The sequence below is a fragment of the Apteryx mantelli genome, chromosome 22, assembly GCF_036417845.1.
Source record: "Apteryx mantelli isolate bAptMan1 chromosome 22, bAptMan1.hap1, whole genome shotgun sequence".
In the NCBI taxonomy this organism is placed as follows: domain Eukaryota; kingdom Metazoa; phylum Chordata; class Aves; order Apterygiformes; family Apterygidae; genus Apteryx; species Apteryx mantelli.
In genome coordinates this window covers 11743633-11759623 of record NC_089999.1, presented here as the reverse complement: position 1 = coordinate 11759623, position 15991 = coordinate 11743633, and the positions used below count along the sequence as shown (strand labels likewise).

The 15991-nt window shown below is 35.0% G+C and overlaps 1 protein-coding gene across 1 annotated transcript in view; it reads right to left on the bottom strand.

The window, feature by feature from the left end:
• BRIP1 (BRCA1 interacting helicase 1) overlaps positions 1-15991 on the bottom strand; it is a 78143-nt gene that overhangs the window by 38047 nt on the left and 24105 nt on the right. Inside the window, exons 12-14 of the mRNA XM_067309629.1 lie at positions 15463-15634; positions 15209-15346; positions 14631-14792 (exon numbers count right to left, since the gene is read on the bottom strand). Coding sequence (XP_067165730.1) covers positions 14631-14792; positions 15209-15346; positions 15463-15634 — 472 coding nt within the window. The remainder of the gene's footprint in view (positions 1-14630; positions 14793-15208; positions 15347-15462; positions 15635-15991) is intronic.

The window sequence follows — 15991 nt, the reverse complement described above, 5'->3', positions numbered from 1 at the left end:
GCCGTCACACCTAATTTAGCAAAGGTACTGTAACTGGTTAGGAGAAACAGCACGGCGACGTAAGCCATGATGCTGTAATTCATACAGCCCAAACTGATGGCTTTAGGTGCACGTTGGCAGAATGTTCTCAGGTAACTCGCTTGCCACGTGAGGAATTTTGAGGAATAAAAGAGCAGCCTGGGGCCTGAGAAATACTTCCTCAACAAAATCCACAATGGTATGGTCATGTAAACAAGTATAATTTAAGCTCCCAGGTATAACAAGAATAAGGACCTATTTTTTTTTTTTTTTAATAGATATTTTTCTTCAGTGGGCCTCTGAAGAAACCATTACCAGAAGAAAGGTAAGCAAAAACGGCCTCTGAAAGACCTACCCAGCAAAAACAAAAGCAGAAGTTTGAAGCTGAAAGTAGAAACATGTGGACCAGATAAACATGGAAATTGAGGCTTCACAGCAAACCTCTTTCACACGTAGCTTGACAATTTTGGCCTTACAGAAGGGTAGGACTACATGGTGACAAGCACTTGGATGACCAGCGATAGATCTAGAACTTTTGCTTGAAGAAAGGCACAAACATGGAGCTATGTGAGGGGTTTGCCTTGGAAAAAAAAGAAGCAGAATAATCTAAAAACAGTCCACTCTCGCTCCCTAGAGCCCACCAACGCAACATCATTTCCTTCAGCAAATTCTCTTTGTCTCTGCTTTGCTGTGTCCTAAAAACCTGAAGCCTTTGTGGACTCTTAGATTCACATTTCCAAAATGACCTTCCCTAGTTAAAAAGTACTATAACAAGATTTCTCAACCTCAAATAAAAACTTGTCTTTTGAAGAGAAACAGGTTTATTTTTAGCCATATTGTACAGTTAGTCTATCTTTAGACATAAATAATCATAATGTGCAGTTCTGCATGTGTTGAAGGTATTATGCCGATGAAAACACTCAAAACCCCCACAAACTAAGAAAAAGATGAAAACTTGCAGCTTTTACCTTAACTGCAATCACAAATAACATGCTGCCCAATGACGCCTGAGCAATAAAATAAAGGGAATTATGTGTTTGGTGTAGCAAGATAAAGAACACTAACTATAGTTTCAAATAAAAAGGCTATTTCAGAAAATCCTAACAAGGAGGGAAAAAAATTAATCTGGCTTCTAGCTTCAGTGTAAGTGATGAAGGATATCTGAGTGCTCTAAGTATGCTCAGTGGAGAGCAAACAAGGGCCTCTTATCCTCACTTATCACAAAAAGAGGCCGCAGTGTTGGACAGCTTCTTAACCAAAACGGTTCCTGCTGCTGTGTTGCAGTGGGAGTAAGTGAAAAAATCTGTTACCCAGTCATTTCTCTTCTGACTTTCCCCTTCTCTCAGTTGTTTCAGTTATCATCTGGGTTACAAGCTTTCCTGAATATACTATGAGGTCTTGGACTAGGAACATAATTAGGCACTCAGACTTTAGAAAGAAAGTAGAATTTGAGATAGAAGAGCAATTTATTCTGTAACTCAGTGTTGCTCCTTTAAACTAACTCTGGGATTCTCATTCCTTCACATAAGCAGGTTTCCACAATTTCCATTCACCCACAATATTCCCCTGAGTAATTCTCCAGTTTATTTGGTTAATACATGGTAAAGACTCAGCCAACACTGTTAACAATAACATAAACCACATTTCATAAAAACATCAGAACTTCTAAATGAATATCTTTATGGATCCTCATATTAAGGTCAACCGTTAAAAAATGCATTATAAAAACCACGGTACCAATGTTTCATCTCCAAGACTGAGCTCTAGTAGTAAAAGGGATGATCCTGCTCCCTTCCTTGCTTGTGCAATACCATCTCTTCCCTTGAGCTGTCTCTGACCCTTCTCTGACCTCTTGATGAGCCAACTCAGTTCACTAGGCCAGCAGAAAACCAACCAGAAAAGAAAGAAAGAAAAAAAAGAAGAAATCCTTTTCCACTGTTCCAGGTATCTGAATCAGCTCACCCAAACTCAGAGTAACACCAGAACAAGCCCAAGGACAGAGGGCAGGACCTCTCCCTTCAGCAGCAAACTGTTACAACATCTCCTCTAACTTCTCTGAGCATTTCTAATGTTTGGATTGTCTCTAATTTCCCAGAAAGCAGAAAAATTAGCCTTTAACCAATGTATATCCAGGAGCCTATCACACTATTTAAGAAATATATATGGTGCAACTAATCAGATTGTCTGTTATCACCCTAAAAAAGATAAAATTATATCCTTGATATAGCTCAACATTTCTCTTGACCTGCTTTGTGAATACTCCATCTGGATGGCCAAAACCCAAATTAGCCATCAGTACCAAGCAATGAAGAAAAAAAATTTAACTCAAGAAATTAAAAAATTATTTAAGTGAAAACATTGTAATAAATCTTTGTAATAAAACACTTAACCTTTAAGCTTTTAAAGCTGATATTTTGCAACACTTCAGTTATTCCTTTGGAGCATAATTCAGCACTACTCTGGTTTTCTGATTTAAAGGAAATATTTTGCTGTGGCCTCTCAGATCACACAAAAAATGATCTGGCAGGGGTGTGAACTGTCAGCTCCTTCTTCAAATTTAGTTTGGCGCTGTAACTTGATTGAACTGATGACATGAAAGAAGGAGGCTTACAATAGAATTTGAAGGCAAAGATTATCTATCTGGTTACAAAAAATATCTTATCTAATTCAGTTTGTGTAAGCTTCACTGTTCCTGGCCTTCCCTATTTGATGCAATATGGCCAGAATGGTCTTCAGTGCCTGAGGCAGAGAAAAAAAAAGTGACGTGATGGAATAGTTGAAAACTTCCATCACACACAGTGATTTTTATATACATCTTTTCGCTATGCCCAAATCAATGGAAAAAACAAACTGCAGACTTCAGAAGTCACATTAAGATTTACAGGAGCCATTGTAGCTCTCAGAAGTCACCTCAGATAATGCTGCACACAAAGCTTAAAAATTGCCCTTTTGGACAAATGTGAGAGCCCCATAGTTTGACAGTTTATATCACAGACATTTAAATGTTTAAATGATGGAAAAAAGGAGAATAAAACTGAAAGCAGAGATGCTGTGTATGATTAACGGGAGCAAAAACCCCATAAAACATGAAGAAGCTAAGATAAGGATCAGAGAGAAAACTACCAGTGCAGAGTGAGAGTGAAAAACAAGCAATGAAAAACCAACAGTGGACAACAAGTAAAACAAAACTCCATCTACTTTTATTAGGTACAAATGCTGAAATGCATAATTTCTGAGTCATTAAAATTTGGCTTTTTTAAGACTACTTATTTTCCCCAAATTATGCCCCATCAGACAGAAATCACTTTACTAAGATTTTCATCAGAGTGAGGTAAAACACACAGCTTTAGAGTTTGGCAATAAGCCTTTCTTTTCAATCAGCATTAGTCAAAAAAAAAGAAAGAAAGAAAAAAAAAGAAAAGGGTCACTTCAGTGTCATGGGACCTACCTCAGCACTCTGAAGTCACTGAAAAACTCCAGTGACTTCCAGGGAGCATTGGATAGACTTTAGTGCCGGGGAAGAGACAGAGTGCTTTTCACATGTTGTTTAATTACTCTTCCATCATTTTGCACTATTTTTATTGTTAGGTACTTGCGCATAATTTGAGATAGCAAGAACGACAGAATTCTATTCCCTAAAGTCTTTTCTCATTTTTAGGGTTTCTTACATACTGTAATAGCACCACTGCAGCTGTTCAGCTCAAATAAATAAGGCTTCCGAAGTAAGAGAATGCCTTTCCCTTGAGAACAGCAAGCAAATGCTGTGCAGAAAGTATCATTATTAATTTACAATTATTTCGTAACTTACCCCTGATATGCCAGCCTGTTTAAAGGCCTCATTTGCTTTTCATCCCAATGAATGTGATGTTGGATATTAGCTATAGTTACAAAATCTAGAGCTATATGACACATTAAAACGTTTTGCTTTCCCCACCTTTTTAAAGCTGTAGCAGTCTAAATTACATTCTGTAACATTAAAATGATGTAGAAAGTTAATATTTTTGTCACTTCGAAGAACAGATTTCTGTCATAAAACATATTGGGTGCAAACAGATTCCTACATCCTGCAAATGTTTACACACAGGAGTAAATCTCTTCTTCGAAGTACTCCTACGGCTGTCAACAGGAATACGTGGGAGAATGTTACTCCTGATTACGGATTTATCCCACCATACTATACATAAATACACCTAACAGGGAAAGTGTACACAATCTTATGGAATCCAACCTACATTACTAGATAATTCCTCACAGTAAATACTCTGTAATCAGTGTGACTGCACCACACAACCACCATCTGTGGTGCAAACAACTGTTTTACTATTTAATTTCAAACTCACCTCCTAGCTGCAGAAATCTAATGGTTTCTAGCTTTTTCTCTATATGCATTACAAGCGAAAGGACACAGTGGAATGTTTATCTCTTATCTGGATATTGTCATTTTACTGTCTCAAACTTCTTAAAACAAGCTTTTCACTAGGGAGGAAATCAGTCAGCATCAGACCTAGTGGGGAAACCCTGCACTTGCTCAATGTCTGTGGCTCTTACACAGTTCCAGATGTTCAGAACATTAATAATGCACTAACTCAAAACCTCTTTTTGAAACTTTAGAATGTGCAAATTGCATTAAAACCTCTTTGCCCTCATTAATGGTATTGTTACAATCCCAGTACTCTGGAAAATGTTTTTTGGCATTTGTTTAACTTTGTGATATTGCCATTTACTCATTTTAACAGCCAGTGCTCAAATCTTAATGCTTTTAATAGGCCTGGCTAAACAGACTACCATCTTTTGTAAATTTATTGAAGTAATTTATTAAATAAGTAAAAGTTGTCAGAAGGCAGCTTTTTTATTGATGGTAGAAAAATGGGTTTCTTATAATTTATTTACAAAACTCTGTTTCAGGAAAATTTTAGAAATGAAAATACTCTGTTCTTTTTTCAACATTATGACCAATTCATTCTCTGCTGCTCTGACATAGACTTCTCAAAATTTTGTTTCTACCCACCTCACACAAATCCCAGTAAAAAAAAGAAGGGGTCTGTCCTAAACTAAGGAGAGCCAGACATTCAGAATTAATACTGAAACCATATCCCTTCCTCAGCCTGTCATATATAGGGGTGGCACATTTATGTCCAGGCCAGGAGACAGTATATGCAAGGACTTGGGCTCATATCCAAAGCAGACACACTGCTGTGCAATGCTAGAAGGGTGCAACAGTCCGAGGTTAAATTGAGGTCCCTTCTGTTTATTCCAAGTAACTACCTAGATTGAACTTGAACATTCCCAGAGGCTGTTTGAAAGCAACCCAAGCTAGACCCCTTTTGCTGGTCAACACTGCTCAGAGTTGGTTAATATCGTTGAGGCCTGCTTGCTTAAAGTTGTGTAATACTGCCAAGAATGGTATGTCAACAGAATAGTAAATAACAGTTGACTGTGACTTCAGTACAGTTTTGGCTGATACTTTAAGCATGAAAAGGGAGACAAAACATTAATAATAGGTGTTTCAGTTCAAATGGAGTTGCTGTCAGCTAATTCTCTCTGTTCTTATTGAAGAAAATATGATCAGCCAAGACAGGTAGGGAAACGAGACTGACAGAACTTAAATTCTGAACTAAAAGCTCCAAAAACAATGAGATACATAGGAACTAAAAAATAAAATCCAGCATTTGTAAGTGGAGAAAGTTACTATATAAGTATCGTTATAACCATATCCCAAATCCTCAAGGAAAACAGCAAATGCAATGCAGCATTAATTGGTCTGCACCTACATGTTAATAGTTCTGACTTCCTTACTGACATAGTGCAAGGCAATGCCAATTTATGAGAAAGAGTATCTGTTTATTAGTAACAGGATTGAGACTTCAAGCTTGAGTATTGAATAGTTGGGTCCCAGATTTATTTACACCAAACTCCTGACATACTCATTTCGCATGGAAAATTGCCTCAAAAGTAATGACCAAATGCAGCAGGAAAAACAGTCGGGTTATGTTCATTATCTTGAAATCAGAAGCGGTGGAAAAAATACTGGGAACTGGTTTATGCTTCAGACACAAAGAAATAAAACAATCACCCACTGTTCGTATTAGACACGAATGTTCTGGAGGAAGGGACGGGGGCTGGATTTCAACACCAGGCTTTCAAAATCAGTTATTGGGTACCTACCACCAACAGTAACGCATCCGAAAATGTTTTTGTCTGAATACAGATAGATGGCATTCTGGGTACTAGAGCACCAAATGCAACTAACTGAGATCAGGAAAAAAGAGCCCAGAATGAAAACAGACGGCACCATTTGTATAGCGCTTTTCTCGACCACTCACATTTTCTGAAGCTGAACTAAGAAAGTAGTTCCCTACTTTCCCAGCCCATATTACTGAATCAACTTCACATCCTCTACAGACCAAGAAAAGTGAAAAGATGAATCATTTTTTAATCAAATAAAGCCCAACCTAATCTAGTAATTTATGTTCTGCTGAGGCATATATTTTAACAAATGCTTTATCTTTCTAACAATGGCAAATTTTCAATGCCATTGTGTTCTGCATGTTTGGATTAAAAAACAGTCCTTACCTACCTTCTTACAAGTACCACTCCGCAAACTAATATAACCTCCTGAATTTTTTCAATTTATCATCTCCTTGTTTGTTGATTATTTCTTCAAAATTAAATTACACCTAAAGCAATATATTGGATATCAGTTACTAAAGGCCCATTTCTTCCTCCCAACTTCATGTATGTTTATTCAGAGTAGCAACAAAGAAAGGAATCGCAGACAACAAGCTTCAAAGATATCAGGTATCATAGCCAAATTTTTGTGTTGATTAGCATCTAAAATTTTCATTTTTTTCAGCTTACCCCAGCAAAAGATTCCGTCTATGGCAACATGAAAATTTCAATTTACATCAAAATCTATATATGAAGCAAAAATTTTGCTGAAACTTGATTTTTTTTTTTAAGATAATTTGGTTTTGGTCTAATCCATAAAAATTCTCTACAAACAATTTAGAGAATAATTATCAAAATGCAGAAAATTAACATAAATTCCAAACTTCATTAGAGACCAGAAACTTTCTTCCATTTAGAAATTTATTAACTTTTGATTAAAAGGTATAGTTACCAGAAAAGTGCTGAATTATAAAAAATTTTCAAGATTTCTGTAAATATGTTCAATGAACAAACAAGGACTATTTTTCCTTGTGAATCCTCTTACCCGTCAAGCACAGGAATATACATAGTGCCTTATAAGACATGCTTGAAATCCCAGGAAATACAAATTTTCAGAGCAATCCACATCTCCTGTGATCTACTGTTTTGCAAATATTTACCCTTATATTTAGGTCTTAAGTTCCACAGTATCTGTGACAAAGTGACCTAAAAATAATTTCTTCATGTTTTCTTGTTACTTTTAAATTATATCCTTAGTTACAGAAATGCTACTTCAAGAATGGAGCAGGGCTTTCTGTTAACTTTATTATTCTTGTTTCTATTTTTTCCTTTGTCTGTTCTGTTTTCCTTTTCTTCAACTCCAGCTCCCAGTAAAGGGCAGGTGAATAGGAATAAAATTCAAACTTAACATTAAATATAGGAGAACCTTCTTTAGGATATACTGACTAACCCTACCAGAAAGGGGTAAAGTTGAAAAAAGTTTATCAGAGAGAAAAGTGCTCTAGGAAACAAACGTTTTAGACTACTTTGCTCCAACAAAGCATTTGTTAAAGTTACTCTTTTCAACAACTGTTTAAGTCATTGCAGTACACAGAAGAAACTCTAGATAGCCCCAAAACTTCCTGAAGATGTTAATTTGCTGGAAGTCATATATATATTAAAAAAAAAAAAGATTCAATGTTAATGCAGTATAAGAAAAACTTAAGAGCTCTGCATTCATTTTCTATCCCATTATCATCATTACTTATGTAGTTAATTACTCACAGAGGTAACATGATTTCTTATAGCACCATAACTGTAAACCTCAAACACCTGTCACCTGCATTTTAGAAAGCACAGTAATGCAAACAGTATGAAAAAATTCAATTTTGCAGACATTTGGATATTAACACTTCATAGATAGTATAGCAAATAATTTAAAAATACACAGATTTAGATCATTTAACCATTTCTAAGAGGTCTGCAAGGAAGACAACAAAGCAGTTACTGTTTCTATCTTTTAGGCTAGTACTTGTGAAATGCTCTGTGTTTTCCCAGGTATCTCCCTCTACAAATCTATTTGATATAGTATAATGTAAAATACAAGGAAATACAAGGAAAACTTTGCTATTTGACCTGAAAAGTTAAAGCTTTGCAAAGAAAAGCAGATACAAAAGAAATATGATTAATCTAAATCAACGGAGGACATTTTACTTCTTAAAGGTGTAGGAGAAAGAGAGAAAAAAGTAGTAAACAAAACAAATCTCATTCTCAAGTGAATAATACCTATCTTTTCATCAGTAAAACTTGTGAACTAAGAAATTCAAAGCCTTTTGAGCAACTGTTTTATTTTAAAATTTTTGCTTCCAAGTTATGGAGTCAACAATTAGCAGACACAAATTAATCAACAATGGCTCACAGAAAAAAACGCCAAAACATTAACATTATTCTCCAAAGATTACAACTTATTTTGTTAAAAATCTCCTAAAGAAAGGTCAGTTAATTCATCATGATGGATTATCACTAAAATTTATAAGCATTAGCATTTTTCTCCTTGCTAGATACCTTGACTTTGATATGACACATATTGAATGAATCATCTAAGATGCAGGCACCAGGCAAGATATATCTTAATGCAGACAGGTCGGCGACATCAACCCTAATGGTCCTTATCTTAATCTTGTTTAAAAGCATCTTAGATTTCTGAGTAATCTTTTCACCTTCTGATATTCTCTTTTATAGAGTGTTTTTGCTGGAGTTGCTACTGATTTTAACATAAATGCATTTTTGTTGCATAGTATCATCAGTTTGTTTTTTAGTAACCCTAAAAATTATCTAGGCTTGCAATTTAGTAAATATAAAATTAAACTTATTTTTTTAAATACATCACGGTGATAGCATTTTGATTACAAAAATACAAATTTGTATATTATTGTTGGTTACTCCATATATGAAACATGGCATCACAGCTATTCATAAGATAAAGTGATACATGTTAGATGTACAGATGTATATCCAATACATTGTTTTTTCTCACACATACATATTCCTCTACTGGATTATTAGTCTTAAATATTTGTCATGCATATGTTTTAAATAGTCACTTTTCCATGAAAAATATATTTATTCAAATACTTGATAAAATAAAGGCAAGTTTCTCTACTATTGCTTTTTTTCTTATTCACACATAATCGGTGCAATTCCAAATTATTCAGAAATAACAAGGTGGCAGACTTTTTGACCTGAACTGCTCTAATCTCTTTCTGCTTTTCTCTTTTTCCTACAATTTCCTTGATACACAAAGAAAAAAATGGGGGGGAACTGTTGAATTATTTTTAATTTTTAACTCATAAGTTTTAAAAACAACAGTCAGTTCCCTGCACATTGGTATGCAAGTAGTTTATCTCAACTTTGTTTTCACAAGAAACTAGTTACTTCCTTTACTATAGAACTTACTAAATAATAAGCTAAATATATCTGTCAATAAACCACTCCTCATATTAATCCATTTTACAAACATGTATGGAAACTAAGGAGATACTTCTTGATATTTTGACATGAAAAGTATATGACTTTTTAACATTAAAACATAGAGCAATAGAAAAAGTGCTATTTTATATGCCACATATATTTGGTATATCACTGTTTTGCCAATTACATTAATGTTCAAAAGGTTGAGACTTGGCTTTGCAGCGCTTGCTAGCCTACAAACACACAAGTTAGACATCATCTCTATCCCAAAGAACAACAATTTAAAAATAAAATGTGGTAAGTGAGCTCAACAGTCCGGGAGGTAGAAAAAGAAGAATAATGATAATGTTGCATAGGCGAACAAAACAAAGCCAACCAGAAGGTAGGCAGGAGTGGTTTCATTTCCAGTTTCTCAAAAATTGGATAATTGTTCCTCTCCGAGTGCTTTCTCTTGTGTGTGGTGTGTTTCTAGTCTCTTGCTTGTTTCTCATCTTTTATCTAATATGACTTCTGAAAGCACCTATCCAGGGAGACAAACTGATGGTGGTGTAGAGCAACAGCTACACCACCATCAATTTGAGGATGGCACAGTTCTTCCGAGCTTGGATGACAGTTACCTGGCAGAGGATCAGATGATAGTATCACCAAAATGGCAGTTTCGGTGGTAGACTAGAGAAACACCACTCAAATTAGTTTATCTAAGTAAAAAAAAGTCATAAGGGCATTTCTTTTTTTCTTTTTTTTTTTTTTAATCATTTACTTTAGTGAATTTCTTTAAATTCACTGAGTTCACGGCTTTGATAGCCACTCAAGCTTTGATTAGGCCAGTGGGCCACCCAGATTGCTCAGGAATATCCAGTGGACCACCCTGTTTCCTTAGAGTATTAAGAAATATTTTCTATAAGGTCTGCTAGTCTCAAACTGACTTCTAGAGATGACCCAAGCTGTTGATTTTCATAGTTACAAGTCACCTGGCTACCAAGCAGCTAAGAAACTAATGTCACCTTATTGCCTGATACCATAAGCTTAGATGAACTAAATCAAAGACTGGAGTTAGTCATCTCAGAGATGTCTTTTGCACAGGTACTGAATATGGAAACACGTCTTTCTGGCAGATCATTTGAGCAACTTACCAACAGCTGAGCATCGTGATTTTCCTTCTAAGCTCATAGGAGGAAACACTTTTACATCTTAAACTATCAACTTCACATTTTGTCAGACTAGTTATATATGGGCTGGTGTTTGAAGTTGTTTGCAAAAAATGTTCATCATTTATATTAACTGTGAAACAAGGCCTCAGTAACAAGAACTGAAGGCCCTTTCCACTGAAAAAGACTTATCACATAGTCTTCCTCTTTCTTCCAAAGAGGATGCTAAACCTTGCACACAATTCCCTAGTCTGGGCTTTACTTGGGAAAAAAAAGAACAAAAACAACAAAAAATACACCCCTTCCAAAACAAAAGCAGAAAACTTTCTGCTGTTTTGTTTTACAACTAGGAATAAAACTATCTGCAAATGAATAGACTATAGTTAGCAGAAAAAGAAACAAGGCTGATAATTGCAAAAGGAATTAAAAAGAATATGCAAGTTGGTTTTATGAAGAGTGACATCCATTAATAAATTCAGCTGACCAAAAGACAAACATTTAATAACTGAAAAAGTTCAGTTATGAAACATGTGCTTTCTATCAGTTTTACATATTTGCAATGTGTTCCTAGGAAAAAACAGGATATCCTATGCTAGCAAATTATTAAATAATAGCCATCCCCTCAGTCATAAAAATTCTCATTTTAATATACATTGTGTGTCCTAATATTTTTGGATAGAGTATATTATTTCTGTGCAAGGCATGATTATTCAAAAGACAAAATTAGAAAACAGCTAGTTATTTGGCAAAATGTCTATGTTTTTCAAAGCATTATGGATGACTCAAAGTTTAACTGCAGAATTATTCAGAGAAGTATTTTAGTGGGATGCTACCAATTGCTGGCACAAGAAAGCTAGAGAGAGAGAATCAAAGTTTCCATATTTACCTACTATTTTTCTTCTTTTATCAGCCAAATAAATAACATGAAAACATAAAAAGAAAGACCAAAACATACAGCTACCAAAAAGGTCTTAGGAAAGTACCTTCTCAGCCTGTCGTAAAGTAGTTGCTTAAAAGAATTACTAGGAAAGGATGCAGGCTCACAATATTATGGGCATAAAATTCTTTATAAAATGGTGGAATAATATTCTACAGATTATAGGTATCTGTTTTTAAGTGACATTCCAGAGCAAAATATAGACAAACGACTAACTCTTCCTGATAGTAGAAAACCTATTTCAAAAGGGTCTAAAATCTCCCAGGACACAGTTTACCTGAAAGAATGCTAACAGAGAAGAAGGGAGGCCATTAATGGGTGCACATCAGCACTGGAAGGAGTATGTGACTAAAATGCCAGTTCCTATAGCAACCTACTCAGTGGCATTATAAGATTCATCTCAGATGTACTTTAAGAAGCATCCAGTTTTCTGACTTTATGATTAGTTTAATGTAGCGACATTCAGAGACTTTGCTTGCCCTCTATTTGTTTGCACATGGAAACTTTCGTATAGGTCGATACTTCTCATAGTTGAGTACAAGATATTTTTTCTCTATTAAACACCAGAAGCCTGAAAAAAAAAAATCACTAAATTTCTGCATGAGTTAGTTTCCCCAGCTCTAATAGGAATACAGGTGTTTCCACTTTCACACAGCATGTGTAGAGTATGTCTTTAACGTTTACAAAGCAATCTAAAAATCTAAAGACAAAATATAGAGAAATAAATATTGTTTATAAAAGCCCCTTAAATTCCAGTCTGGGAAGTTCTAATAGTTTAATTTGCTCCACTTCCACCACACATTTATTTCTGACATCACGGAACGAAGCCCCAACTAACAGAACAAGCAGCAAGAGAATATCGCTTGTCTCCTGCCTCGAGGCTCCTGCCGCTGCTCATCATTACAAACTGTGTCAAGCAGGCAGGGTTCTCCACCTCTGCTTCTAGAGGCTACTGTTACCCCCTCCACTCCTTCTATGCCCTTAGACTGAGACCAAAAACTGTTAATTTACCATTCTCACAACAAAAAGGAGATATAGCTATATTTCATTAAAGTGAATGAAATTCCATGAAATTTAAAGTACACTGAAGTGAATGAAAGTGCATTAAGATGCAATTACTGTCTCTAGTACTCTCCTTATATGCAAACAAGGAAGGTAACATTCAATTTACTACCCAACTTAAGTGAATAATGAACATGATAGGATTAAATAATTTCTTAAAAAGCTTTAGTTTTTCATGAGGTGTAGCAATTTCCCTACAAAAATCTCTGAAAAGCAGTTTTGAAATGCAAATAGACAGGTAAGCAGTATTCTGTATGATGATGAAAGAAAAATATCCTGTATTCTCTGTACTAATATGCTTATGCTTACAATATTATTCTTATTTTCAACATATTAATCTCTTAGGCTTAAAGGCAACCCAATCCGGAATAAGAGAAGCAGAATGAAAAAGGGCAGCCATAGAAAAATATTGGCAATATGATTTTAAAATATCAGCCTTCAATTGTCTGCAATTTATATTTATCAATACTTTCACTGGGTTCATGCAAGTGTTCCCACAAAGAAAAAAAACACCCGATGTGTTTAGCTAGATGACCTTTCAGTGAAGCAGAAGGGCAGTGAGAGGGGGAAGGGTACCAGAGCTGCCCAGCAATCTTTCTTTCCTTATTAAATGTCAGTTACAAAGTCTCTCTGTACTTTCCCATTCAGATTAGTATTCTCATAAAAACTTTCCCAAGTATTTGCCTGATCTATATATATATAAGATCAACTCTCACGTACTGCTCAACATTATATTCTTCAAAAAAATAACAGTGATGACAGTGAAAACTGAAATGTGTCCCCCCTCAATTTCATTAATAAATTGAATGAAAAATTAATTTTCAGATCGTTAACTCTGCATACAAATGCATATAGTTTTGTGAGCAAGGTTAAATACACTTATATCTAGTAATCTGCTTTTTTTTCCCCCTCAGCGATGGCACATTACACGGTCTAATGTGGTCACCTAATGGCTATTGTCAGTAACTGCATGGATGACTGCAATTCCTTATAGACAGCCAGGGAAGACAAAAAAAACCACTTTGCATTGCAGTATCTTCGGTTAAATAGTAAAAACAACATGAAGGTTTTGGCCAAAAAAAATAGTTTTTAATTTTTTTTTTTCCTAATTAAAGGAACTTGTAACTAGCGTTACAGGTCAAACAGACCTGAACTACAGATTTATAATGCAGGTTATTCCTCTTCCTTGGAGCTGAGCATAAATAACAATAAGAACTAATGGAGAAGCAAGCAGAACTTCTGTTAGGCACAGCATTATCCATAATTAGATAACTGCTGTCAACAAAACTAGATATTACATAGTTTGAAATTGAGAAATTTGATTCCTTTCAGCTGATGTCAGTGAGCAATCCCCACCTGGCTCAAGGAAAAGACAAACAAACAAAAAAGCCCCAGAATCCCCAGCGCAGTGAAATTAAACATGAACCAATGATGAAATACTAGTGTGAATTTTCCACTTTTAAGTTTTATTTTCATACCAAAAATATTTCTGACAAGACTTGCGCTCTCTCTCTCCATATGCACATACGTATGTATACATATACATACATGCACACATTTGGACTACAGATCAGCGTGGATGTTTTCGGTAAAGTTTATCAAAACAATAGCACTCCTTTCATATTAACTGAGATACAGACATCTGGTAAAAACAAACATGAAGATACTTTTCATGAAAACAAACTTGTATGCCCGTCAATTATGAGATCCAAGAAATTATAATATAGATTTTATATTTATATATGTTGATGCATAAAACAAAAGGTTACAGAGTACATTCCCAAGTAGGTTTTCTCCCCCCCCCTTTTTTTTTTTTAAAGGAAGAACATGAATTAAAGTTTCCTTACCTTATAAGATGGCAAAAAACACAAAATTCCTTGGCCAATTGTCTGACATACTGAAAGCAGAAGCGCTCCCACTTCATCTTGGAAATCAAAGGTCTCTGTATGCTGGAATGTGGCACACAGCTTTCGACCATTAGGGCCTGCTCCAATGGTGCCAACCCAAACCTGGTGTATTTAATATTAGAAATGTTAATATCAAAATATGTGACACAAACTGTATCAAATTACATTAGGTTAAATAACAAAACTTTAAATGTGAAGAAAAATAGTCAGCAATTTCTGAACAAATTAGTTCTAATAGTAAAAAACAGAAGAGAAAAAGAGTGCAGTAACTGACATTAGATGGCTATTATCAAAATAGCATAGCTTCAATATTTCCCATGGAATAGATGTCTAAATATTGCTCCCTTTTTCATTTGAAAATTCACTTTACAACACCATTAATTCAAGTAAAAGTCTGTTTTACACACTCCTTTTTACTCATGGAGTGTGTTTGTTAGCATTTATATTGCAAGTTATTGTTTATTTTGCAATGCCCAGTATTACACCTCAGGAAAGGGAACAACCCTGCAGATTTTTACCTGTGAGTTCCGAATAACATGATTTGCCTCAAGCTGAATAGAAAACTTTACACCAAGTTCTGAAGAAAACGAATCCATTGGAGAGAGCGTACCAGATGTCAGAACAATTGTTCTAACATCACTTAAGTCTGAAAAAGCCTATGTTAGGGAAAGAAAAGAAGGAATTTAGACAATCCATACAATCATTTTAAGATCTCATATGTATTTGTGATCAGTCAAGTTACATAAGACCTTCTGCTTCACACTCAGCTTACCACAGCTGGATTCAAGCACCAAAAATTAAGCACGTGGACTACAGTTTTCTGCCGTGAATTCCTTTTATGCTTGGTCCGTGTAAGGAGGGCACTTGTATCTGAAACATCATGTTGGTTTTCGTTCATCCAAGTGTAAGTTTGCTGTAAAGCAACTCTGTAGTCATCTGCATACCTATACAGATATATATATAAATATTAATAAAAACAATTAAGCAAATTGTAACAACAACTTTATCACCTTGAGTCAGCATTAAGCTCATAAAAAGCAAAGACTGTTGCCACAATGCATTTCCAATTTGAGTATATAAAATAACTTATACAATATTCTGTTTAAAAAAGTAGATGTGAACCACAGTGTGTAAAACAATGTTTGCTAGAAGCAGATCACTATAAAGTTTCAACAGTTGTTGTTTTCCCTTTTAGAAAGATAATGAAGCTTTATAATAATTTATAAGTAAAAATGAGGTTTAAATCAGAAAGTTTTAGTAACTGCTGGCATTAATAGTCAACACATCAAGACATCAGTGGT